We start from the raw sequence: 26,953 nt of genomic DNA, 5'->3' as shown, positions 1-26,953 counted from the left end.
GGGTTGCTCAGAAATAAACAGAGCTTCTAGGTGAGAAGGAGCAAGCTAAAACAACAAATCAGGGCCAGGCGCGGTGACTCATGCCTATAATCCCAGCACTCTGGGAGGCCAAGACAGGCAGATCAGGAGGTCAGGAGATTGAGACAATCCTGGCTAGCACGGTAAAACCCTGTCTCTACTAAAAATACAAAAAAATTAGCCGGGTGTGGTGGTGGGCGCCTGTAATCCCAGCAACTTGGGAGGCTGAGGCAGGAGAATGGCGTGAACCCGGGAGGCAGAGCTTGCAGTGAGCCAAGATCACGCCACTGCGCTCCAGACTGGGTGACAGAGCGAGACTCCGTCTCAAAAAAACAAAACAAAAAACAGAACAAATCAGGAAGTCCCAGTGAACTAGGAACTTCCTGTGTGTTTGTAACTACAGAAATGGAATCAATTCCAGAATTTCCTAGTAAGCATTATGCTAAGATTCATATGCCCACGTTCTAAATCTAATATTCTACATATCCTGTTAATGCTCTCCATTAGAAACTAAATACATTTTAGTTTACTGTCAAGATATATTGTGAGGATTTTAAAGGGTCAACAATTGATTAAAAAAAAAAAAAATTGGGGGCATCTCGCCTGTAATCCCAGCACTTTGGGAGGCCAGGGTGGGTGGATCACTTGAGGCCACAGGAGTTCAAGACCAGCCTGGCCAACATGGCAGAACCCCAACTCTACTAAAAATACAAAAAAAAAAAAAAAAAAAAGCATGGTGGCCAGCACCTGTAGTCCCAGCTACCCCAGGGGCTAAGGCTGGAACCTTAGCTTGAACCCAGGAGGCAGAGGTTGCAGTGAGCTGGGATCCCACCACTGCACTCCACCCTGGGTGACATAGTGAGGCTCTGTCTCAAAAAAAAAAAAAAAAAAAAAAAGGTTTTGAGCATCTTGAATCAAAAGCTCAATGTACATTCAAGATACTGTTTTTTTCTGAACCAAATCGCTAATGGTGGATGTGGTGATAGTGATGATACAGGGAACTACAACAGAACTACAATGGAATTTGAGTCCTCTGGCTCCATTTCTGTTTCTTCTGTCAGCCCAGGTCTCCCACAGCTGAACTTGCAGACTCATCCTTGCCCTAGTCCCAGATTAATCTGTATTTGAGGAAGAAGGCATTTAAACAGCTTTAGGAAGTATCCCACCACACTGTCTCCATGTCCATGCCTAAATACAGCACATCTTATGAGCTCTGCAGCTAAGATTTGATCATTGAAGATCATCTAAGCAACCCAGAAAATAGGGTCTTATTTTCCTTTGTGTGAGTTCCCAGGCTAATTTCACACCAGCTGCCTAGACTTAAACTTGATAATAATAACCTGTCTAATTTCCCCATCCTTCTGTTGACACATAAAGTCTTGTCTGTTCTTTCCTGACATCCAACCCCCACCAATCAAACTACTGTGCCTCAGTGGATTTACAGCCACACAGCAGAGCCTTCTGTCCTATAGATCAGCTTTCCAGGCAATATCCTGTATTCAGCCCAACTGCTGGATATTCCCACTATTTCATCTGACTACTTGCTTGAACTTGCTCCTTTCAGACAAAACTCACAGCTGCCTCATTAAACATCTTACATCCCTTAATAAACAGGCTCTGTGCTCTGTGTCCCCATTTGCTGCCAGGGCACTGCTCTGTCTTCTTGAGGAATTCTGAGGTAGCATAAAAGCAGTTTAATTTCATTAGAATTTACTAAATATCTACTGTGATGTAGCCATTGGGCCCGGTGCTAGGGATTAAATGTGGAAAAAATAGAATCTCTAACCATCAGAGAGAATACAGAAATCTTAAAGGAACTTCAAGGTTCTTTGTTCTAACTCTTCATTTTCAAAAGAGAAAATATGTCCATGAAGATTAAATACCCTCCCAAAGGCCACAGCCCAGCAATCCCTCCAGTGAACCTCACTACTCACTCTGATCAAAACCAAGCCTTGTCTCTGCCTACAACTTGTAAAAGTTGTATGTTATCCAATAATTTGCCTTCCCTAATAAAAGTTACAAAATGCTCCTAGAATTTAAGTTTTTAAAAGACCAAAATTGACAAAGAACAGCAGTTTATAAAAATATTCCTTGTGAATAAAGAAATGCTAATCGGACCAACTCATTTTCTTCTTGTCAGATTGGGAGGTCATAAAAAGACTGATAATATGTATTTCTGGCAAGAGTAGGGGAAAACATTGGCTTTCCTAAAATGTTGGTGGAAACATAACTTGTTCCCCTTTTTAAAGGGCAATATGACAGTTGTTTACTGAAATTTAAAACTGTTTCTCCTTAATTAAAAAAATTCCACGTTTAGGTACTTTTGCTAAAGAAACATTTGCGCAACTGCACATAGTATATGGTCAAGGATATCACTGCAGCACTTTCTGTAATAGACAAAAACTGGAAGGTAAGCATTAACATTTATGAAGCATTTACTATGTCCCAGGTATTCTTCTAAGAATTTTATTAAAGTGTTTAATCCTTCCAGCAATGCTATATGCTGTAGGTTCTATTACTGTTCACATTTTAATGAGAATAGAGGCTACAGCCCAGAGATAATAAATTTTTTGTTGAACGTCACACAGCTAAGAAGCGATCGAAGCCAGGATTTGAATCCATGCAGCTCTTACTCCAGAGGTCATGCTTACAGCCAGTGGCTTACTGGCTAAGTAAATTAGGATATGGCTAAACAATGGACTATTGTTAAATACAGAATACATCATCCTTTTTAAGTAGTTAGAAGAGTGGACAGTAGCTAAAAAGAATAAAGTACAATAAAACAGTAATTGATGAATACTTCATTAATATGATAAAAAAATTAGAATCTTACTTGAAGAGGAAAAGAGAAGCTTTCTCACTAAAGGGAGTAAAAAGGGAAAGATGCCTATCTCTACTACTATTTAACATGGTGTTAAAGTTATTACCAATGCAATTTGATAAGGAAAAGCAATTAGAAGCATAAGAATTGGAAAAGAAAAGATAAAACTATTCCTATTTATATGAAAAAACTGCCACCAACAGTAAGAGAATTTAGTCAAATTTCAGGTTATAATATCAACACTTAAAAATGAGCTTTCAGCTGTACAAATAAAAACCAGTTAGTAGAGGTAATGAAAGAGGAGAGTCCACTTATGATAGTAAACAATAAAATACCTTGGCATAAATTTAACAAGAAATGTTTATCTCACATAGATTTTGGACTAAAAAAACTAAACAAAACTGAATACATAAAAACAGAGTTGGCTAGGTGCAGTGGCTCACTCACGCCTGTAATCCCAGCACTTTGTGGGGCTGAGGTGGGCAGATTGCTTGAGTCCAAGAGTTCAAGACCAACCTGGGCAACATGGTGAAACCCCATCTCTACTAAAAATACAAAAAATTAGCTGGGCAAGGTGGTGCATGCCTGTAGTCCTAGCTACTCAGGAGGCTGCAGTGGGAAGATCACCTGAGCCTCGGAGATCAAGGCTGCAGTGAGCTGGAACCACTGCACTCCAGCCTGCGCAACTGGAGTGAGATCCTTTCTTAAAAAAAAAAAAAAAAAAAAAAAAGCAGAATTGAACAAATGAAAGGACATACCACACTCTTGAATAAGGAGACTTACCCTAAAAATGTCAATCCTTCCTAAATTAATTTATGAATATAATGTAATCTCAATAAAAATCTCATCAGGTTTTTCTGAAGCTAGACCAGTTGATTATTAAATACCTTTGGAAGGAAAAACTAGAACCCTCATACATTGCTGGTGTGAATATAAATTGGTGAAGGCATTTTGGGAAAAAGTCTGGCAGTTCCTCAAACTGTTAAACATAGAGTTACCACATAATGCAACAATTCCATTCTAGGTATATACCAAAGAGAAATAAAAACATACGCACATGTAACAATTTGTACACAAATAGTGAAAAAAGCATTATCCGTAATAGCCAAGTTGTGGAAATAAGCTAAATGTCCATCAACTGATGAAAAGATAAACAAAACGTGGTATATCCATACAATGGAATACTATCCAGCAATAAAACGAATAAAGTACCAATACATGCTACAATATGATAAACCTTGAAAACATTACACTAAATGAAAAAAAAACCATAAAAGAATATTATGTGATTCCATTTATGTGAAATAACCAGAATAGACAAATCCATAGAGAGAGAAAGTAGATTAGTGATTGCCTGGGGCTGGAGTGGACGGAGAAGGGACTGGGAAACAGGAAGTGACTGCAAATGTGTAAGGGGTTTCTACTTGGGATATTGAAAAAGTTCTAAAATTAGAATGTGATGATGGTTGCAGAATTCTATAAATATACTGAGATCACTGAATTTTACACTTTAAATGAGTAAACCTTATGGTATGTGAGATATATTTCAATAAAATTGTTTTTAAAATTTCACTAGGAAGGACCAAAAAAACCCATTGGAATAACTGATGGCTATTTGGAAAAAGATATGATTGGATACATTCTTCAAGCCATATATAGGATAAATTACAAATGAACCAGAGATTTAATGTTAAAAATGAAGCTGTACAAGTATAAATGTGGGTGAATTCCTCTATAACACAGGAGTAGGGAAAACTTTATTAAGACTCAAGACCAACAGCCCAAGGGAAAAGACATTTGATTTTTGGTTACATTTAAAAAAACCCAACACCATAGTGAAATAAAAATTTCAAAATACAAAAAATATTGTAATATTAAAAATTAAAGGACCAACATACCTAATAAAATAAAGAACTTATAAAAATAGGGAAGAAAATGACCAATAATCTAATATGAAAAACTGACCTAGAGATAAACAGCTCATAAAAAATAAAATACAAGTAGTGCGTAAGCATAAGAAGAAAATGCTCAGATGTGCTTGTAATAAGAGAAATACATATGAAAACGATAACAGAATACCATTTCTCACCTATTAGTAAAAATAAAAAAACCTGACAACAACTTTGTTGGTGAGGCTACAATAAAAGAGACACCCTCATAAACTGCTGGCATGACCCTTATGGATGGGAACTGACAATATCTAGCAAAAATACATATATATTTACCTCTGAACTAGCAATCCCACTTCTAGAAATCTATTCCAAAAGTATACTGGCAAAAACATGAAAACACTTAGGCATAAGGTTATGCATTACAGCAGTATTTCTAATTACAACATAACATAACCAATTCAAATGCTGATCAACAGGGGACTGGCTGATTAAACTAGAACATCCACAAAACAAGAGCTCTATGCAGCTGTACAAAAGAATGAAGAATATCTGTATCTACTCAAGGATAAACTATTAAGTCAAAAGCAGGAAGGGGAATACTGTTTATGCAGTAGGGTAGAAGACAGGGGAGAGGAGATTTATTTTCCTGTATATTTTTAAATTTAATGAACTAAAGAATAAATTAAATCTTTTTTAAATTGTTACTTATAAGGTAAGGAGAGGAACAAGATGGACAAGAAGGATGATACTTAGAATCTGAACTTCTTTGAATATACATTGTTTCACTGATTTTGACTTAAAGTTTATATATAATTTTTAAAATCACACTTGGGGGTAGGGAGAGCAATCTCTAAACTCTGAAAGCAAATGAATCAAATAAACCTGTGTTTTCAATTTATAACATCTGCACACAGACTATTTCACTTATCTTTTAAAAAAATAATTTGCCTTTAGCCCCCAGTTGCTGGGGAGGCTGAGGTAGGAGGATCGCTTGAGATCAGGAGGCAGAGGTTGCAGTGAGTTGAGATCATGCCACTGCACTCCAGCCTGGGCCACAGAGTAACAGCCTGTCTCAAAAATAATAATAATAATAATAAATTTGAACTTATCTATTATGATATACTCTAAGCAGAGAAAGAACTGTTTTTAAAAAAACGTTGGTACTAGCATTGATATTCTTCTTCTGAGTCTGTTGTGTATATACTCTACAATTAGAAAAGACAATATATTATTATGTTGGTGTCTTTCAGCATAGAAAAATAAAATACCCATTTAAGATCAATAAAGTAAAAATTCTAGGCTCTTGAATTTAAATTGAAAGCAACAGTATACACTCATGATTTACTGTATCTTTAAAAGCCATATATATTTCCTAGTTCTGCCCACTGAAAGAAAGAGAGGGGGCTTGAGGGTAAAGTAGGTAGTAGATAATAAATAGACAGATAAATAGATAGGTAGGTAGGTAGGTAGGTAGGTAGGTAGGTAGGTAGATAGATACATAGATAGATAGATAGATAGATAGATAGATAGATAGATAGATAGATAGATAGATAGATAGAATAGATCTTTATGTACAGCTCTACAATTCCTTATGAACAATTCTAAAACCTAAAAAGCTTTAAAAAATAATGTTTGCAATTCATTTCACAGTCAACTTAAAGTGAACTGACAGGAAAAAATAGCCATATATTCATTGCAGATACATTAATTTGCTTGATTATGGGGTGTTGCCTCAAATTCTATTTGGAATATTATTTAACTTTTTAAAATTTAAACATTTTTCAGTGCCACAATATATCTATAGCCAAGAGGTGGGATAAGAGAGTTTGTAAACTTGTATTCGCCTGGAAAGGGTCAAAACATTAAGGAAATAAAGCAAGTTACAAATTATTATGTACTGTATGGTTCCATTTTATGAACATGTGATCACTAATTAATGTGAATAATCAAATACGGGGAAAAACAAAGGTTTTTTAAAAAACAGTAGTTGTTAGACAATAGTGTCATATAGAGACTTGCACTTTAAATGTTTTATATTTCAATTTTTCCATATTTTGCTAGCATCTATATATTACTTTTTAATTTTAAAAAGTATGGTTTTATAATTAAAAACAAAGAATACTCTTTAAAATACATATTGAAATATATAGAAGTATTCTAAATGGGGGAGCAATATTGAGGTAAAAGCAAGTACTAATTCTCCTCTCTTTTAACCAAGCAAACATGGCTGACAAAACACAACTTTGCGCAATTGTTTGTTGATACAACTTCCAAAATTACATTCCTTAACGTACTGTTCTGAGCATATAATATGTGAACAGCATTTTAAATATCAACACGGTAGTGGGGAACTAACAATAACAGTAAACAGAAAACCCTGCCCTATTCTTTTTTATGCATTTTCAAACACAAATGTTCCTGGATTTCTTTTCTCCCTAAATAATTAGAATTGGATTTCATTGTGCCAGTTTCCTCTTTTGGCAAATGTAGATAATAAGTGATAATAATAACAACCACTAGAGGGTTGTTGTGAGGATGAAATGGATAACAAATATAGAAGTCTTACTTTATGAGTCCCCAGCTTTGCTAAATGCTGAATAAATATTAGCTGCTTTTATTATTATTATTATTATTATTATTATTGGTGTTCCTCTTAGACAAAAGTCTGTTCTGGTCCACTATGTTTTGGGGATCTGTGTCATGGAAGAAGTTCTGAAGTGTTCATTGTACCATTTTCTCTATGTTTTCTATATTAGCTGAGACAGCTGTGCCTCAAGTTAATTTCAGTCCGCATGTTATCTTTGTAATGAGATTATTTTGTGGGGGTGGGGGAGAAGAGTTTCATATAAAAGTTTTCATTCAAATCAAACTTCTAAAACTTGAAAATTGACTTTTTGTCTTTGTAAATGTTAGTCACTTAACACAATGTTTTGGATTCTGTGTTTATAATATATAAAATATCTTTTAGTAATATACAAATATTTCTTAATAGAAAATGTCATATAAACATAAATTGCATTGTTTTAAAATACTAGTAGTTTGATTAAACTGTAAAATGAAAAGTTATTTTATCATTTTAGCAAGAAGGGTGACTTTCACTAGCATGAATACATTTTCAACATAATCATACAAAGAAAAAGTAGTAAAATACTTTAAAATACTACATCTTAAAAGCATAATGATTTAAAAAGGGATAATTTGGCACTACAGAGTTCATTCTGAAACATAATTTTGATTACAATATTATATAATTCTACCTTAATATAAAGAAGAATTTTAAGCAACATGATTTTTTATATCCATTACTTACCCTTTTTCATATGTGAATTCATCTTTCAGAGAATTAGCTGATGATTCACCAATAAAGACAGATGGAATGTCAATTTTCTTTAGTACCTCAACTGTATAAAAGAATAATAAAATTATTCTTAAAAGCCCATACTTAGTGTACAATCAACTTAACTTTCTTCATAATAGCAGCAAATGCAACTGGAAACAATTATAATCAACTTTAATTGTCTATTGCTTGATTTTCCAGATTGCAGATTTTATTCATCATCAAAATGGTTGAGAAACATAACATTTACAGTAACAAAGCTAACATTTTGCATATATACATTACCTGAATTCTCTCAATAGTCTATGAGATGCAGATATAATTTTTATTGTTAATATTTCCATTTGATTCTTCCTCTCTAGACATAATTTGTTAGAGAAGAAAGATGAGGAAGAAATTTTAGGTTTTCTTCCCACACATAACTTAATTCCTAAATGAAAAAGAGAAAAAGCTTCTTTTACATACCCATTTCCACGAGAGGTATAAGCCAGAGAATATAAGAAAAGACAACTTCACAACAATCTAAAAAGTAATGCCACACATCTCTGGCTTTACAGACTGAAAGGCTGACAGGTGTTGAGAAAGGGAATAGAGTAGGAAAGCTGGGTAAATTTCTACTTCCTCATAAGCCTGGCGCTCATGGCAAAGCTTTGTGTTTGATTGGTATCTTAAGATATTTGACTCTTCTACCCATATTCAAAACCAAAATCAAATGCCACCCAAAAAGAATTTTGTAAAAATTACCCATTACTCAGGAATAGAAATAAAAACAATCCTCTTAATGTTGCTAATAGAAAAAGCAGCCTCATTATTAGCTGTGAGTTAGTTTAACACATTTGGCTTTAGAGAAGGCCCATTTGTTTCCTTTTTATAGTTTTCAAAATAACTTTGTTCTGCATTTTAAAAACAACGCATATTCATTTGCATTTAAAAGAGGGGGAGGCAAGTAAAGCAAAAGAAAACAAAACAAAACCATAATCCTTCCCATCCAGGGACAAATGTTTTATTTGAAGTAATAGGCAGTTCTGTAAGTTGTGACAAATACGTACAATTATAACCACAATCACAGTTAGGATACAGAATGTTCCATCACCCACCAAAATTCCCTCATACAGTCAACCCCTCCCCCTAAACTTATAAATCACTGATCTATTTTGCTGTTATTGTTTCATCCTTATAAAGACAAGGTTTAAAATCTTGATATCCTTGGTAGAGTAAGTTTTTTTTCACTTCTAGATTGTTTTATGCAAATATAAACATTCAACTCTCACACATTCTCTCTTTCACACACACACACACACCCCTCCACACACACACACATACACACACACACACACACACATACACACCAGAAAAAAACAAAAACATGTAAGCCCCAAAGCCCAAAGAGGGCAGAAACAAAAAATATTAGTCAAGAAATATTTAATCACTACTTTTATATCAATGTGATCAATACAATTTTATTTTTTAACATCAATGTGATCATATAATTTTTAAAGTGTAAGCTTTTTTCTACACAATGATACAGATCAGACATTCTGTTATGTCAATAAATACAGATCTACCTCATCATTTATTTTTATTTTTATTTTTTTTAGAGACAGGGTCTCACTAGGTTGCTCAGGCTGCAGTGCAGTGGCTATTCACAGATGCCACCATTGCATACTACAGCCTGTAACTCCTGGGCTCAAGTGCCCCTCCTGTCTCAGCTTCCCAAGTAGCTGGAGCTATAAGCATTATCTCATTTTTTTAATAGATGCAGAGGTATTGTTATACGACTATACATATTTTTCATATTTGGGAGATATTTTCTATCTTGCTAAGATATTTTCTCTACCACATATGAGTTTAAAGCTTATTTTGATACTTAAAACTTGCAATTATATACCCTGTGTATGATGTTTTATTCTTTCATGAAGATACTATGACAAACTCAAGGAAGAACTTTTGGCTTGTGACTACTGGCTAATAATATTGGAAGTAACCTAGCTTCTTTGAATTATGATATCTAAAGAGATGTATGTAGAAAGCTCCTTACTTTAATAAAACGATTAAGAAAAAGGGAGAAAATACTGTAAGCAAATATGAGGAACCATTTTGAAAATGGCAACATTATCTACTGAAAACAAAACTAAATATGTTTTAATTCACAAAATACTTTTAAAACACTCTACTTTATTTTGATCTGTAAAACAACTCTGTGAGGTATATACTGCCAAACAAAGATAAATTACAATTTGAATGACCCAGTCCCAACGTCTCCAGATTCGTATACCCAATTGCTCATTCAATATCTCCATTTGATTTCCTAATAGATGTTTCAAACAAAGTTTCTCAGTTGAACTCTGAATGTCTCTTTTCCCTCAATTGATCAACTCTATTTCTCACCTCTGTAAGCAGCATAGACATTCACTTAGTTTCTCAGGCTAAACATCTTGGAGTCATCCTTGACTCCTCCCTTTCCCTTACTCCCTATACCAAATCCTGTCAGCTTCAAAATATAGCCATATTCCTACCACTTCTCATTACTTTAACTACTAATACTCCAAACCACCATCACTCTTGCCTGGCTGCTGCAGCAACTTTATAAATCTTCTCTGTTGGCACTTTTGCTCATCTTTCACCTTCAGTGTTCTCTCCAAAGAACAGCCAAAGTGCTCCTTTTATAAAATATGTCATATTACACAGCTGTTTAAAACCCATTCATTCATTCATTCATTCATTCGTTCATTCATTTGGAGATGGAGTCTCGCTCTGTTGCCCAGGCTGGAGTACAATGGCACGATCTCAGCTCACTGCACTCTCCGCCTCCCAGGTTCAAGTGATTCTTGTGGTTCAGCCTCTCAAGTAGCTGGGACTACAGGCATGCACGCCACCACACCTGGCTAATTTTTTATATATTTAGTAGAGACGGCATTTCACCATGTTGCCCAGGTTGGTCTCGAACTCCGAAGATCAGGCAATCCTCCCACCTTGGCCTCCCAAAGTGCTAGGATTACGGGCCTGAGCCACTGCACCCAGCCTAAAACTTACTTAGAATAAATTCCAAAGTCCTTATCATGGCTGATAAGGCCCATCTTATTTGACCCCTGGCTCCTTCTCTAACTTTATCCCCTGCCACTCCCTCCCTTGTTCACTAATCCAGCCATTGTGGCTTTATGCCACACCTTGGAAACACCAAGCATGCTTTATCTTCGAGTTATTGTACTTGTTGTTCCCTCTCCTTGGAATACCCTCCTTCAGAAATCTGCATGACTCAGCCACTAACTTTAGATCTGTGCTCAAATTGCAATGCCTCACAGAAGCTTTCTCTGACCACCCTATATAAAATAGCTGCCTTCCTTTCATCTCTGTCATTCTATATCCCCTTACACTGATATTTTTCTTCATAGCATTTATCACTACTTGACATTATAGCACATCTATTTGATTATGTGTTCATTTCTTCTCTCCCACTCTAGAATGCAATAAAATGATAATAATCACAATAATAATAGCTGAACAACCATTAAATTATTGCTATGAATGAGGAAGTCTTCTAGATGCTTAACAGGCCTTAATTCATTCAATACTTATAGCAACTGAATGACTTAGGTACTATCATTATCCCAATTTCACAGATCAGAAAAACTGAAGCATATAGATATTAGGTAACATATCCAAGGTCATACAGCTACTAGGTGGTAGAGCTGGGATTCAAACCCTGACAGGCAGTACCCAGAAAGTACTCTCTTAACTACTGCACTCTACTCCCTCAATGAAAGATACGAAGGCAGAGCCTCTGACTGCATCATTACTTGCTATAGTCTCAATGCCTAAAACAGTGCACACTAGGCTGTCAAAAAGCATTTGCTGAAGGAAGAAATCAAAGAAAAAAAAGAGAAAAAAATGACCCAGAGATATACAGTTAGATATTTGCACAGTTTGGACTCAAACCTGAGGCTTCTTATTCCTTATCTAGGTTCCTCTCACTCTGCCATTGCATGGGTTTTCTCATATACCTTCTCTCATAAGATTTTCACAAACTCGTCAGGTCAAATAATTATTAAAATTATCCACACTATTATAGATGAAAATAATGGGCTTATAAAGATTAAGTAACTTTCCTGAGGGTGCAGGTACCTGGCTCATATATCAACTAGTCTGTCTTAGAAAAAAACACATATTTCCCGTTTCTGAAGTTGGTGTCCTTCCTACCACTTTCTGCTGTCTCCTAAAGATAAAGAATGTTATTGGCCCACTGAATTAATCCATTATTTCTGGCTGAAATAAAAATTGGTATATTCCTCATGTGAAGTGTCAACAGGAAGGGGCTTTTAAAACTTCCTTTTGTTTCCAGGCATTAGTATCTCTACTTAGTATACGACACCAGTATTCCTAGGGAAGGCCTTGAAAAGTGGGACAGATACAAGCCTCTTCTGATAAATCCATGCTTTTCTTACCTCTACCAAGTAACAGTAAAGATGAAAATGGTAAACATCTTTACAACATTTGTCTCCGTACATATAAAATGTTTAAACACACAGGCAAAGATGGAGCAAAATATCATAGAAAATAATCTAAGCAACAAAGTCAAGAACCAAAATTCTGAGCAGTCTTTGAATAACAACTCAGTTGAAACATTTCCATGGAAACAGCAGGCTTATATGGTTATGTGCTACTTTTAATATTGAACATATTTCTTTAAGAGCTGACATGATTATCACAAAAAGGTTTTACGGTATTATAAAGAAAAAATAAGTGATAAACGGAACTGACAATTTCAGCCTGAAAAATTTTTACTGAAAACATGTCAAAAGAGTAAATAGTTTACAAATAATAATCAATTTGTTCAATCCAAAACATATTCAGCCCTTGAGAAGGTCTTGAAGATTTGCTAAATCCCGGGCTTGGAACTTTGGCAAAATATACAAAGAGTAAGTAACTTGCTCAAAGTTATACAACTGATACAAGTAGGATTTGATTTCAAATTCAGGCCTATCTATTTTCAGACTATGCATGCTTTCCATTTTGCCAATAAATGTATACAGATCACAAAAGTTACTGACCCTGGGATGTATCAACTGGGATAATTTTTTTAAAGAGGGTAATAGTTAAAGGAGGAGAAGTAAAATGTGTCAAATTGGCAGTACTAACATTACCAGTTTATTTGATAAGTAAACTCACTTAAGTAAGTCCTATAATTCCCATGTAGTAGCTGTCAAACTATTCTTGAAATGCTAAAACTTCTCATGGGTACTTAATGGACTCTACAGTCATAAAGATTTAATCAGCTAGGAGGTTAAAATAATAATTTAAAATATAAATAAATTACCTAAGAAATGCATTAATAAATTTTACCTTTTATATATTATAATTTTGCCTCACTCTATTAGGGTTAAGGACAAAAATGCCCAGGCGCGGTGGCTCACGAATGTAATCCCAGCACTTTGGGAGGCTGAGGCAGGCAGATCACCTGAGGTCACGAGATCAAGACCAGCCTGACCAACATGGAGAAACCCTGTCTCTATTGAAAATACAAAATTTGCCAGGCATGGTGGCAGGTGCCTGTAATCCCACCTACTCAGGAGGCTGAGGCAGAAGAATCACTAGAACCGGGAAGGCGGAGGTTGCAGTGAGCCGAGATCGCACCACTGCTCTCCAGCCTGGGCGACAAGAGTGAAACTCCATCTTAAAAAAAAAAGAAAAAGAAAAAAGAAGGGCAAAAACAAAAACAACAGAAAACACTGTCATAGGCTAAAATAAGGCTTTTTGGTTAAGGAATATAAAATATTTCCTTTTCAGGATGTAGTTATTTAAACTCCTAAATATATTCCAGTGTTTTCTATCAGTCTATAGCTTTATGTCTATACTTCGCTTTACCTTGAAAATATGAATCAATAGGACTTAATAGCAAAATATACTGTGGTTATGCACTCAAAACAAAATAAAATAAATTCTAATCCTAAGTGTTGACAGTAAATAATCTTAGTATCAATTAGAAAGGTTTTGATAAAACCCCATAGTGCCCTGAGTGATAGAAACTACATTAAGTGAGGCATACAGCTTAAAAGTCAGTGTCTTATTATAGCCAGTTATGTCACTAAAATTGGCTCGTTGTTCCCTACAAGCCAATAATTAGTAGAGAGTAAGGAAAAACATTCCCATCTGAAATGAAAAACTATGAACATGCCAGTGTATGACAAAGGGATACTAACCAACTGGTATAAGGAAGCACAAGTATGTGGCTTTGGAATTTCAGCAGATTATAGCAGCTACTTAGTGTATGTGCGGACCCTAAAATAATGCTGTGAATCTCTAAATAAATTACAAAACGCCCTCTATGGCATTCTTAACTCAGCATGTTTATCCCTATTAAAGCTGTTTCTCCCAGTTTTTGTTAAAATTTTGGTTTTTAACAAAACATCAATAAACAAAACACTTATGTTTTTAAAAAACTGTTCAGAAAAGAAAGTCATTTTCATCTCTACTATGAATAAAATCATCCAAAGAGAGTTAAGAATGGGGGATTATCTGATAGAGAAGAAATTCTGCTTTTTAAAAAGAAAATGAGAGAAGGAAAATCCTGTTAATTTTTAGTTACAAATGATCTGTCAAACAGGAGAGAAGAAAAGTGATACCTGTACTTACTGTCGTTGGATCCCATGCTAATGAGGTCATCAGAATCAACATTGTGAACTATGGCTGCCTTGTATCCTGCTCTCTGTGCATTTAAAACCTGCAAATCAAAAAATAAAAAATCATGTTATAAGGAAGACAGTGGTTTGTCACAGTGTCCCTCAACTCTATAAATCAACAAAGTCTATACTATATACCTAGGACTAGATTATGAACATATGTAGAAATAAATCTCAGGTATGCTCTTGAAACATAGATGTTTTACAATTGATTATAAAAACCTACTGAAGTAAATAAAGGATGAGGATACAAGCTAAAACACTAAAAGGACCCAAAGTAATATATCTGTTTTGCTCTAAAGAGGTAGAAACTTGCTATAATCAGGCTTAGGAGTCACCAGACCTTGAGCATTCAATTCCCACCTCTGCCATGAATTAGTGGGATGAACTTGAGCAAATTACTTCTTTTGTAACCCTCAGTTTCCTAACCTTTTAAATGAGAATGACAATATTCTTCTCATATGTAAAATAATATTTTTAAAATGCTTAATACCATGTCTAACACATAGAAATGAGTCAGATAGAACCAATTCATATCACTAGCTTGATCATCCAAAATATTCTGTAAAATTCCTTTAGAAAGCTTTTTAAAAAATTAAAAATACCTGCAGGCTGAAGCTGCTTACTCTGATTCTATCTAGCTATTTGATCTTTCCTAAAGCTAGCCTCCAAAATAGTAACCTTTGCACCATAAGAATATAGTCGGATGTGTGGCAGAATTTTCTTACATGAAAGATCTGAAAAGTGTCAAAACATGTTATTACAGCTCACTTTAAAAATAATTTTTCTGTTATAAGTAAAAATAAACCCAGACCTAAACTACTTATTGCTTGACCTTTAGACTACCAGCAAAAATGAAGGATCAGATAGACCATTATTTGCATATTGGTTGAACAAAATAAAAATTGGGAGGGCAAACATATATATACGTAGTTTTGAATACATGAAATACTTTTGAACATATGTAGTTCTGGATACTAATTTCAGTAAGAAACTCTTGAAATACATTACCTTATGAGCATTCCATAATGGTATGTCTCAGAGTGTTTGAGTGTTAAGTGTTTTTAAGAAACAGGCATATTAATTTTTTAGAAGAATTTCCAAGTCTAATATTAGTTCCGTTTTAGTTATCAGCATTATAATGATTCAACACTCTGCAATAATTGCATAAAAATAAAACCTGAGTCATGTTCCAAAGGGTCAGGGAAAGCCCCGAGTCAAGTTCCCAAATGTAAAAAGGATATGCAATTATTCAGACTCTGGATCTGAAAGCTAGGTAAGAGAAATGAGTTCTACATATTCAACCCCAGTCAGGTCAGTTGACTTGGCACAGCGAAAAATTCTCTTCTACATTATTCCTGACTTCTCTAAAACTATCCCACCAATTCAAGTTAGATTTCTGAAACAGACAACAGTGTGGATAAATCAGAATAATATTATCCTATTACTGAAAAAAACTAAATCTGTAGGAGATATGACTGCCCCAAGAAATTAATACTTTGTTCATCTCACAGCCTCCATAGCACCTATGAAATAGCCTGACACAGGGTAGGCACTTATAAAATATTACTTGAATCAATTAAATGTATTTTTAAAATGTGCTTAAATTAATAGCTCATATTATAACATTATAAACACAGGAGATAAAATCATGCAGAGAGTGATTTTTTTAAAAACTAATTAATATAAATTGTTTGCTGGCACAGGACTCACTACTCTAATGTAGGAATAATGACAAGAAATCAACCAGTCAACAAAACTGTGACAAGTATGTTTTAGTTGTGCAAAGAAAGGTCAATAATCAAAAAAGTAAGTTCAGCATTTTTGCATATGAGTACGTATTTTATTTTTAGGTGGATTTTGTTATCCAACTATGAATGCTGAGAAAATGCCAGTCCCCCACACCCTCTTCCCCTTAGATATCACTACTTTCCAAAGGGAGGAAAAAAATAATCTCTTAAGAATGTAGTCTGTAAACCTTGATTATTTGTTACATATATTAACTTATTATTTCTGCATGATATTACCATGGCAGTACAGACTTCACTTGGCTTTTATTTAAACAAAAGTATACTCCATTGGGGTTACTATTAGTTTATCTGATGCTTTCGTGACCATTTTAACTTTTCCCAAAAAGCTAACCAAGGAACTGAGGAGAAATGTTTCTTTCCACACCCAAAAAGTAACTGTTGCCAAAGACACAATTTAAGAAATAAAAAATTAGACCAATATCAAAAGCTGTTTCCTGCTAATACCAAACTTGTTTTAAATTTCTTTTTAAAGCCAACCAATGCACAGTCATTGAAATTACATCATTTAACTTTTTTCCCTGAATAAAAATATGTATGAAGGCAAACATGTAACATGTTAGAACACAGAGAAAAGTGGTCTCAGAAACCACAACAATGAGTAAAAACTGTGGCTGAATTCAGCAAGTAGTTGCTGAGCTTAAAGATAACTGTATCCACACTAGACATAATGTAGAACTTGAGAGTCAATCAGAAAGTCATTATCCTTAAGGAAATTTCAATACTCATGGATAGCTAAACAGGTCGGTTGCTTTCTTGACCCTGTGTAGAAATGGCTTTGTCTTCTGAATGCCTATCAGTACTTCCAATTCTATCATCTCCATGAAGCTTGCCCTGTCCTGTACCCCTGTGCCCCATGTACCTATATTAATTGCTCCCTGCTTACAGTATTTATATTAATCTATTTATATTTTTCTTCAAGATCTTATACAATGTCTTATACTTGCACATATACATGTCATATCCCAGGGGTCCCCAACCTTTTTGGCACCAGGCACTGCTTTTGTGGAAGACAACTTTTCCACCGAGGGAATGGTTTCAGAATGAAACTGTTCCACCTCAGATCATCAGGCATTAGTTAGATTCTCGTAAGAAGCGTGCAGCCTAGATCTCTTGCTTGCACAGTTCACGAGAGGGCTCATGCTCCTATGAGAATCTAATGCACCACTGATTTGACAGAAGGCAGAGCTCAGGCAGTAATGTTTGCTAGCCCACCACTCAACTCCTGCCGTGCGGCCTGGTTCCTAACAGGCACGGGACCACGGCTGGGGGCTTGGGGACCCCTGTACTATCCCAATTCCCAAACCGGTCTTCGGGGGTCCTTAAATCTGCGGTTGTCTACATATAAACTTTTCTGGAGAGAAGAGATAAAGTAATAATCTTGCAAGAGGCTTTCTCACTCTCAAATTATTAAGAATCATCAATATACATGAATGGATTTATAACAGTCTACCATGTTTAACTAAATCTAGCCATTAGGCTTTTAAAACTGTACCAAACAACTTAGGAGAAATATGCCTTTCACACATCCAAAATGCACTTAGTTCTATAAATACAGTACAAAATTATATAATATCAAAAGCTGTTCTCTGTTAATACGATGATACAACTCCTAAAATAGAAACCTTAGGAAACCACTAAAATGAGAAGAAATTCTGTAGGCCTAAGTGTGATCTCCAAAAAACAGAAGCATGTTTCAAAAATATAGCAAGTATGAAGGCTTTCCCAAGGTTTCTGTTGTTTTTATTGATTTTTAAAATAAATAAATGAAATTAAATCAAAGAACACATTAACATATGGACTAACAGGCTTATGAATACAAACAAGGAAAATACATCCATGTTTATGAACTATAAAACTCATGTGTCAGTCAAATTAAATTACATTTTCAACTAAGCAGCAGCTGGTATTTTTAAGAACACATGAGGCAGAAATAAATTTTAAATCATTTAGTAAGCATTTGCAAAGTTTCCCATTCATAAAATGCAACCTCAAACACATGGTGTCAGATGGAAGCAAAGAACTTAAAGATTCATGAAACAAAGCATGCACAGAGAACAAATGCAAATCCAAAACAGCCATCAAAACTGAAAACTACATCATAAAGCCTTCTAAATTGTATTGGCAATCTGCCTTTTTAAGGAGACTGATCAGAGCTATTAGCTCAAATTATGGTAAATGCACTAAGTATTTTACATCCAATAAACAAATTACATGCAACTAAATTATATAGACCAGGTGGCACTGAACCAAGAGGTTTAAAGAAATAATGGAACTGCTGGCTTGTTATTATAAATAGCCAGTCTGTCAGAAGATAGCGGATTGCTAATAGAAGAGTCTTCAACAAGACAGGTTCTAAAAGGAAACCTGGGAACAACACAATAATCCATCTTATTTCTAGCCTGAACAAATTTGTAATATTGACACTAATAAAACATGCCTTATAAGAAAATAGAAATGATTATGCTGTTTAGCTGATCATGAATAGAGACCTTTTAAAAAGAAACCTCTGTGTGCTAGTGCTTTACACATATTATCCCTAATATTCAATACAACTCCACAATGTAGATATTCTTTTCTATTGCTTACAAATGAGGAAAGATGGTAAGTGTAACTACCCTAAGGTCACACTTAGGCAGAGCTGAGACTTAAACACTGCTTTGTCTGGTTAGATAGAGAAGCATGGGTTTGCCCAATGAATCAGGATGAGGCCCAGGATCATTAACCTTATGTAACATTTTACAAATGTCTAGAAAGAGGAATTGAACTGAGAAAGCATCAAGATGCAGATAACATTAATCTTAAAATCTTGTGGGCAAAATAAAACCTATACATAAAACAACACAAGCCGAGAAGAAATGTGTTAAAATATTGTGGGAAGAGTTGATAGAAACTTAGAGGGAAAAAGGCTATGGGATGAAATACCTATGGCAGATTTTATGAGGCTTGAATTACACCTCAACAAAAACAGGAAATTCTAGTTAACAGTGGGAAAAGATAGGGAAATTTTTTCATATGGGAAGAAGAGAGCTACAACAGAGCAAATGGTATGTTAAAAGACACATTTAAAACAAAACAAAACAAAAAACATAGTGATCTGACTTAAAGAAGAGTGTTACTGAAAGGCACAACAGCAGATTAGTTAAAAGTACACACTTTGGGAACTAAACTACCTGGGCTCAAATCCTGCTTCTATTAGACATGCAAGTTATTAAATGTCTATATTACTAGTATTGCAATATACATAATTACTTATTATTGTTTAATTTGAGGATTAAATAATTTAATATATTAAAAACACTTAAAATAGTGCTTAAACATTACCTGGCACATACTAAGTAAGAGTTATGTTTATTGCCATTGCTACTAGTGTTTATTGCTGGAGAGTCAGAAGTGAGAAGAGAGAGAGAAAAAAGGACAGATTGTGCAGTACCCTGAAGGCTCTTCAGAAAAGTAGACTTGTTGTCTCCTCAGTCAGGAGTTCAGAGTAGGCACTTGAATAAAGGGTTGACATGGCTAAAACACTGCTTTGGAACAATCTGGTAATGATTACATTGACTTGGAAAGGAGAGACTGAAGATTTAGAAGCTGTTAAGACAAGGCAGGATAACAGTAATGACATGAAAGAATACTATCTCTTATTCTTCACAACCAATTTTTGAACTTAGGGAACTTGGAGAATGCCTCTGACCAAAATAGGAAAGCTGAGAAACTGTTCTGATAGGAAAGCAGCAGAGACTGGCTTTAAGCATACTAGATTTGAGAGGTAGCAAGTTTCCATAGGTAGGTAGAACACAACAGGTTAGGACTCAAGACAAAAATGTTCAGGCCGGGCATGGGGCTCACGCCTGTAATTCCAGGACTTCGGGAGGCCAAGGCGGGCAGATCACGAGGTCAGGAGTTCAAGACCAATCTGGCCAAGAAATTCAAGACTAGTCTGGCCAACATGGTGAAATCCCATCTCTACTAAAAATACAAAAATTAGCTGGGCACGGTGGTGCACACCTGTAATCCTAGCTACTCAGGAGGTTGAGGCAGGAGAATCGCTTGAACCCAGGAGTCAGAGATAGCAGTGAGCTGAGATTGTGCCACTGCACTCCATCCTGGGCGACAGAGCAAGGCTCCATCTCAAAATAAAACAAAAAAATTGTCAGATTTTCAGCAAGTTAATCTATTTATTCATTCAATAAATATTTGGGGCCAGGTGCAGTGGCTCACGCCTTTAATCCCAGCACTGTGCGAGGCTGAGTCGGGCAGATCACAAGGTCAAGAGATAAAGACCACCCTGGCCAACATGGTGAAACCCCGTCTCTACTAAAAATACAAAAATTAGCCAGGCACGGTGGCGCACACCTATAGTCCTAGTTACTACGGAGGTTGAGGCAGGAGAATCACTTGAACCCAGGAGGCGGAGGTTGCAGTGAGCTGCGCCACTGCACTCCAGCATGGGCAACAGAGCAAAACTCCGACACACACACACACAAAAATTCAGATTTTCAGCAAGTTGATCTATTCATTCAATAAATATTTGGGGCCAGGTGCAGTGGCTCACGCCTGTAATCCCAGCACTTTGGGAGGCTGAGTTCGGGGGATCATGAGGTCAAGAGATAAAGACCATCCTGGTCAACATGGTGAAACCCCATGTCTACTAAAAATACAAAAATTGGCTGGGCATGGTGGCACACGCCTGTAGTCCCAGCTACTCGAGAGGCTGAGGCAGGAGAATTGCTTGAACCCAGGAGGCGGAGGTTGCACTGAGCCGAGATCGTGCCACTGCACTTCAGCCTGGGTGACAGAGCATGACTCCATCTCAAAAAAATACAAATCTGGCTACCTCATTGTTTAAAACAAACTTCTAATAACATGATCTATTCACATTGTTACATTTCCTATAATCTTCAATCCTCTTTAACATCTATATGTGAACTAAGTTAAGTGTACTTTATTGTTTCTCTGGGAAGAGATGTTACAAATAAGCGGACATGTGTATATGTCCAGGCTACACACCTGCAAGAATGGTAAAAATGTAAGAGAGATGACTTTCCTTGGTGAATAATAACTTTGAAAAGAATCCAGTTATTATATTAGACAGGAGTCTGGATATTCATGTAAAATGACACACACTTAGAACAAGAACATTATTTACTTGAAATACAAATCTGCATTTCAGGTTCTAAAACTTTTATCTGAATTATAGTACTGTTCTGCATGAAGAGTAATTTGTAATATTTGAAGAACAGAGAAAAGGCAAGCTCAAAAGAAGGTCCACTTCAGACAGATAGAGGATATTCCAGCAATAGCATACATGCATTTCCTGCAAATGCCCAGTGTTTCTGAGAACATCTGTCTTCAGATAACAGGCAAAAGATATCTGATGATAAACAGTAACTTTTACATAAATAGTCTCTTCTAGTTTTAATAACATACATTTTAGTTCCCTATTTCAACATTTTTATAAGTATAAAAAGATCATTTAATTGGGAAGTTAAAAGAGGATATACTAAAATACATCAAACAAAGTAATGCATGCAAAATAAAAAATATATGTGAGTTAGAAGAAAATTTCAGTGACAAGTCATAATTTTATTTACTAAAACAAGTAAACTAATAAGAATAGAAGTAGAAAAAAGTAATAAATACTGGGAAAATTCATCTACCATGGTTTAGGAATAAACATAAAAATACATCTCTGTCAAGGTGTATTTTAAGTGCTTAATCACTAGGAAGAGAATGACTAAATTTTCTTCAACTCCGATTTTACTCATGATGTCTTCAGTAGCTTTAAAGCATCTTTTCTTTTTGCTCCCAATCTACTTTCACGTTCAAGTATGAACTTGGCTTCATATTTTAAATTGATATTTTAAAATATCTTCTGTGAACAGTGTTATTTACAAAACTCTTAAAATTAACATTCTATTTGCTGGAAAAGACTGAATGCTTTCTCCTTAGTAACAGCAGCAAAATGAAGATATTCACTCATACTGCTTCTATTCAACATTGTACTGAAGCTCTTAGTCAATGCAATAAGGTGGCGGGGGTGGGGCAGAGGGAGGGGACAGAAGAGAGAGTGTGTAAAAATGCATATGGATGAAGAAATGAAAAACTGAAAATCTTTATCTGCAAGTTCACATAATCATCTACTTAAATGAATCTGCAAAAAGACTTCTAGAAGACAGGGCATGGTGGCTCATGCCTGTAATCCCAGCACTTTGGGAGGCTAAGACAGTAAGATTGTTTGATTCTAGGAACTGAAGACCAGTCTGGCAATGTAAAGAGACCCCATCTCTACAAAAAATTTAAAAATAAGCTGGGTGTGATAATATACACCTGTAGTCCCAGCTACTCAGGAGGCTGAGGTGGGAGGATCACCTGAGCCGTGGAGATAAAGGCTGTGCTACTATACTCCAGCCTAGATGACACAGCAAGACCCCATCTCAAAAAAAAAAAAAAAAAAAAAAAAAGGGCAATAAATGCTTAAGGGAACAGATATCCCATTCTCCATGACGTGCTTATTTCACATTGCATACATGTATCAAAACATCTCATGTACCCCAAAAATATATATATACCTACCATGTACCCACAAAATTAAAAATAAAAAGTTTTTAACCAAGACAAAAAATGAAGGTGAAATTAAGACATTACCAGATAAACAAAAACAGAGAATCTGCCACTGGCTCTCTAAGTTATATTAAAGGGAATCTTTTAGGCTGAAATGAATGGAAAGTGGATAATCACTTGAATTTACACAAAATAAAAAATATTTGTAAATGTAACTACATAGGTGCTATGAAAACAGTATAAAAATATTTTGGTTATTAACTCTTTTCTCCTGTCTGTTTAAAAAGACAATTGCACAAAATAGATGTAATTTGTAAGACAACAGTATTACGACAGTGAGGTCGAGGAGAAAGGAAATGAAGGTATATTGGAGTAAAGTTTTTGTATACTATTTGAACTGAATTAGTATTAAACCTAACTACTTTGTCTCAAGTTAAGATATAAATTGTAATACCCAGGGCAACCACTATAAAAATAACTAAAAAATGTCTAGTAGGAGAAACAAGGAAGTCTTAAAGTTATGCTAGAAAATAACTATTTAACACACAAAAATGCAGGAAATGAAAAGAGAAGGAAAATATATAGAAAACATGTATGTGATAGTTGTTACTAAGTGTCAACTTAACTGAAGGATGCAAAGTATTTTTCCTGGGTGTGTCTGTGAGGGTGTTGCCAAAGGAGATTAACATTTGAGTCAGTGGCCTAAGAGGGGCACATCCACCCTCAATCTGGGTTGAGTACCATCTAATCAGCTGCCAGTGTAGCTAGGATAAAAGCAGGCAGAAGAAGGTGAAAGACTAGACTAGCTAAGTCTTCTGGCCTCCATCTTTCTCCCATGCTGGATGCTTCCTGCCCTCGAACATCAGACTCCAAGTTCTTCAGCTTTTGGACTTTTGGACCTACACCAGTGGTTTGCCAGGGGATCTCGGGCTTTTGGCCACAGACTGAAGGCTGCACTGTTGGCTTCTCTACTTTTGAAGTTTTGGGACTTGGACTGGTTTCCTTGCTACTCAGCTTGCAGGTGGCCTGTTGTAGAACTTTACCTTGTGATCATGTGAGTCAACACTCCTTAATAAACTCCCTTTCATATATACATCTATCCTATTAGTCCTGTCTCTCAGGAGAAGGTTGACTAATACAGATTTTGGTACCAGGAGTGGGGCAGAATGATACAGTTTGGCTGTGTCCCCACCCAAATCTCACCTTGAATTGTACTAATCCCCACATGTCAAGGGCATGGCCAGGTGGAGATAACTGAATCATGAGGATGCTTTCTCTTACACTGTTCTCATGGTAGTGAGTAAGTCTCACAAGATTTGATGGTTTTATAAATGGGAGTTCCCCTGCACACGCTCTCTCTTGCCTGCCGCCATGTAAGACGTGACTTTGCTCCTCATTCATCTTCAGCCATGATTGTGAGGCCTCCCCAGCCACGTGGAACTGTGAGTCAATTAAACCTCTTTCCTTTATAAATTATCCAGTCTTGGGTATGTCTTTATTAGCAGCATGAGAACAGACTAATACAATGTAACAAAGTGGCAGACGTAAATGCTACCTCATAAGTAATTATATTAAATATAAATAGATTAAACATCCCAATCAGAAGCCAGAGACCAGTAGAATGGATTTTAAAAACATTACCTATCTATATGTTGTTTACAAGAGACACACTTTATATTATTCAAAGACACAAATGGGTTGAAAGGAAAAAGAAAGAAAAATACATACCATGCAAACAGCATACAACTGGACTTTAAGACAAAATTGTTGCCAAGACAAAGAATGCTACAATGTCTTCCATCAGGAAGATATCAGAGCTACAAACTTACACAGACCTAATTACAGAACTCCAAAATACATGAAGCAAAAGCTAAGATAATTAAAGAAAAACATACAATTCAACAATGATAGTTGGAGACTGCAATGCCCCATTTTCAATAATGAACAGAACAACTAGTCAGAAAATCAGTAAGGAAACACAAGACTTGAGCAACAGTATAAATCATCTAATTATATTTAATATAATTACTTATGAGGTAGCATTTACGTCTGCCACTTTGTTACATTGTATTAATCTGTTCTCATGCTGCTAATAAAGACATACCCAAGACTGGATAATTTATAAAGGAAAGAGGTTTAATTGACTCACAGTTCCACGTGGCTGGGGAGGCCTCACAATCATGGCTGAAGATGAATGAGGAGCAAAGTCACGTCTTACATGGCGGCAGGCAAGAGAGAGCGTGTGCAGGGGAACTCCCATTTATAAAACCATCAAATCTTGTGAGACTTACTCACTACCATGAGAACAGTGTAAGAGAAAGCATCCTCATGATTCAGTTATCTCCACCTGGCCATGCCCTTGACATGTGGGGATTAGTACAATTCAAGGTGAGATTTGGGTGGGGACACAGCCAAACTGTATCATTCTGCCCCACTCCTGGTACCAAAATCTGTATTAGTCAACCTTCTCCTGAGAGACAGGACTAATAGGATAGATGTATATATGAAAGGGAGTTTATTAAGGAGTGTTGACTCAAACAGATTCTGTTCCACCCAACAACAGAATAAAGATTCTTCTCAAGTGTATACTCTCCAGGACAGACCACATTAGGCCATAAAATAACCCTGGATAACTTTAAAAGTACTGAAATCACACAAAGTATATTCTCCAATCATAGTGGAATGAAATTAAAGATCCATATCAAAAGGAAATTTGGGAAATTCACAAATATTTCAAAATTAAATAACACACTCCTAATCAATGGGTCAAAAAATAAATCACAAAGGAAATTTTTACAATACTTTGAGATAAATGAAAGCAAAAACAAAATATACAAAACTTATTGGGATACTACTAACACTATATATTTGAAAAAAACATGTCCTTTCATGAAAAAAATACTCAACAAACAGAAATAGAAGGGTACTCAACCTGCTAAAGAGCATCTATGAGAAATCACAGCTAACATCATACTTCAGGTTAAAAGACTTAAAGCCTTCTCTCTAGGATCAGAAAGACAAGAATTCCACTCTTGGCACTTCTATTTAGTATTGTACAGGCAGTTCTAGCCAGGAAAATTAGGCAAGAAATTGAATAAAATGCTTCCAGATTGGAAAGGAAGAAGTAAAACTATCTGTATGTGCAAATGATATCTCAATCAATCAATCAATCAATCAAATGAAAGAATCCACAAAAAAACTACTAAAACTAATAAACCAGTTTAGCAATGTGACAGGATACAAGATTAATATACATAAATCCATTGTTTTTCTATACACTAGCAATGAAGAATTCAAAATAAAATTAAGAGAAAAAAATCCTATATATAGTAGGATTTTTTCTGTCTTTCAACAAAAGAAGTGCAAGGTTTGCCTGCTAAAATTACAAAACATTGTAAAAAATTAAAGATCTCCATAATAAAAGGGAATGACATTTTATGTTCATAGATTGGAAGACCTAACACTGTCAAGATGGCAATACTCCCTACATTGACCTGCAATTTCAACCAAACCCCTATTGAAATCCCAATTTTATTTTGTTTCAGAAATGAAAAGCTTATACTAAAATTCATATGGAAATTCAAGAACTCAGAATAGTAATTAAAAAAAAGAAAAAGAGAAAAAATAACGAAGTTGGAAGACTTGTACTTCCCAATTTGAAGTTGTACTGCACAAAGCTATAGTAATCAAGATAGTGTGGTACAGCATAAGAATAAACATACAAGTCAACTTATTAGAAATAAAATTAAGAAAACAATATTTCATATTTAGAATTCCTGCCAAAATATCTAACTTGAGATATTTCCAATCATGAGGAAACAATCAGACCAATCCAAAGT

At 35.4% G+C, this 26,953-nt stretch overlaps 1 protein-coding gene across 2 annotated transcripts in view; it reads right to left on the bottom strand.

Annotated features, from left to right (window-relative positions):
• The window catches only part of LOC105463675 (ring finger protein 13), a 158,130-nt gene that overhangs the window by 50,900 nt on the left and 80,277 nt on the right, over window positions 1-26,953 (bottom strand). The window contains exons 5-6 of one of the 2 annotated variants that reach the window (XM_071091095.1): window positions 14,689-14,786; window positions 8,042-8,132 (exon numbers count right to left, since the gene is read on the bottom strand). In XM_071091095.1, the coding sequence (XP_070947196.1) occupies window positions 8,042-8,132; window positions 14,689-14,740 (143 nt within the window). In that variant the 5' untranslated portion in view covers window positions 14,741-14,786. The remainder of the gene's footprint in view (window positions 1-8,041; window positions 8,133-14,688; window positions 14,787-26,953) is intronic. The other variant, XM_071091094.1, reaches the window with a different exon arrangement.

Source organism: Macaca nemestrina, chromosome 2 (assembly GCF_043159975.1).
Source record: "Macaca nemestrina isolate mMacNem1 chromosome 2, mMacNem.hap1, whole genome shotgun sequence".
In the NCBI taxonomy this organism is placed as follows: domain Eukaryota; kingdom Metazoa; phylum Chordata; class Mammalia; order Primates; family Cercopithecidae; genus Macaca; species Macaca nemestrina.
This window is presented reverse-complemented; position numbering and strand designations above follow the sequence as displayed.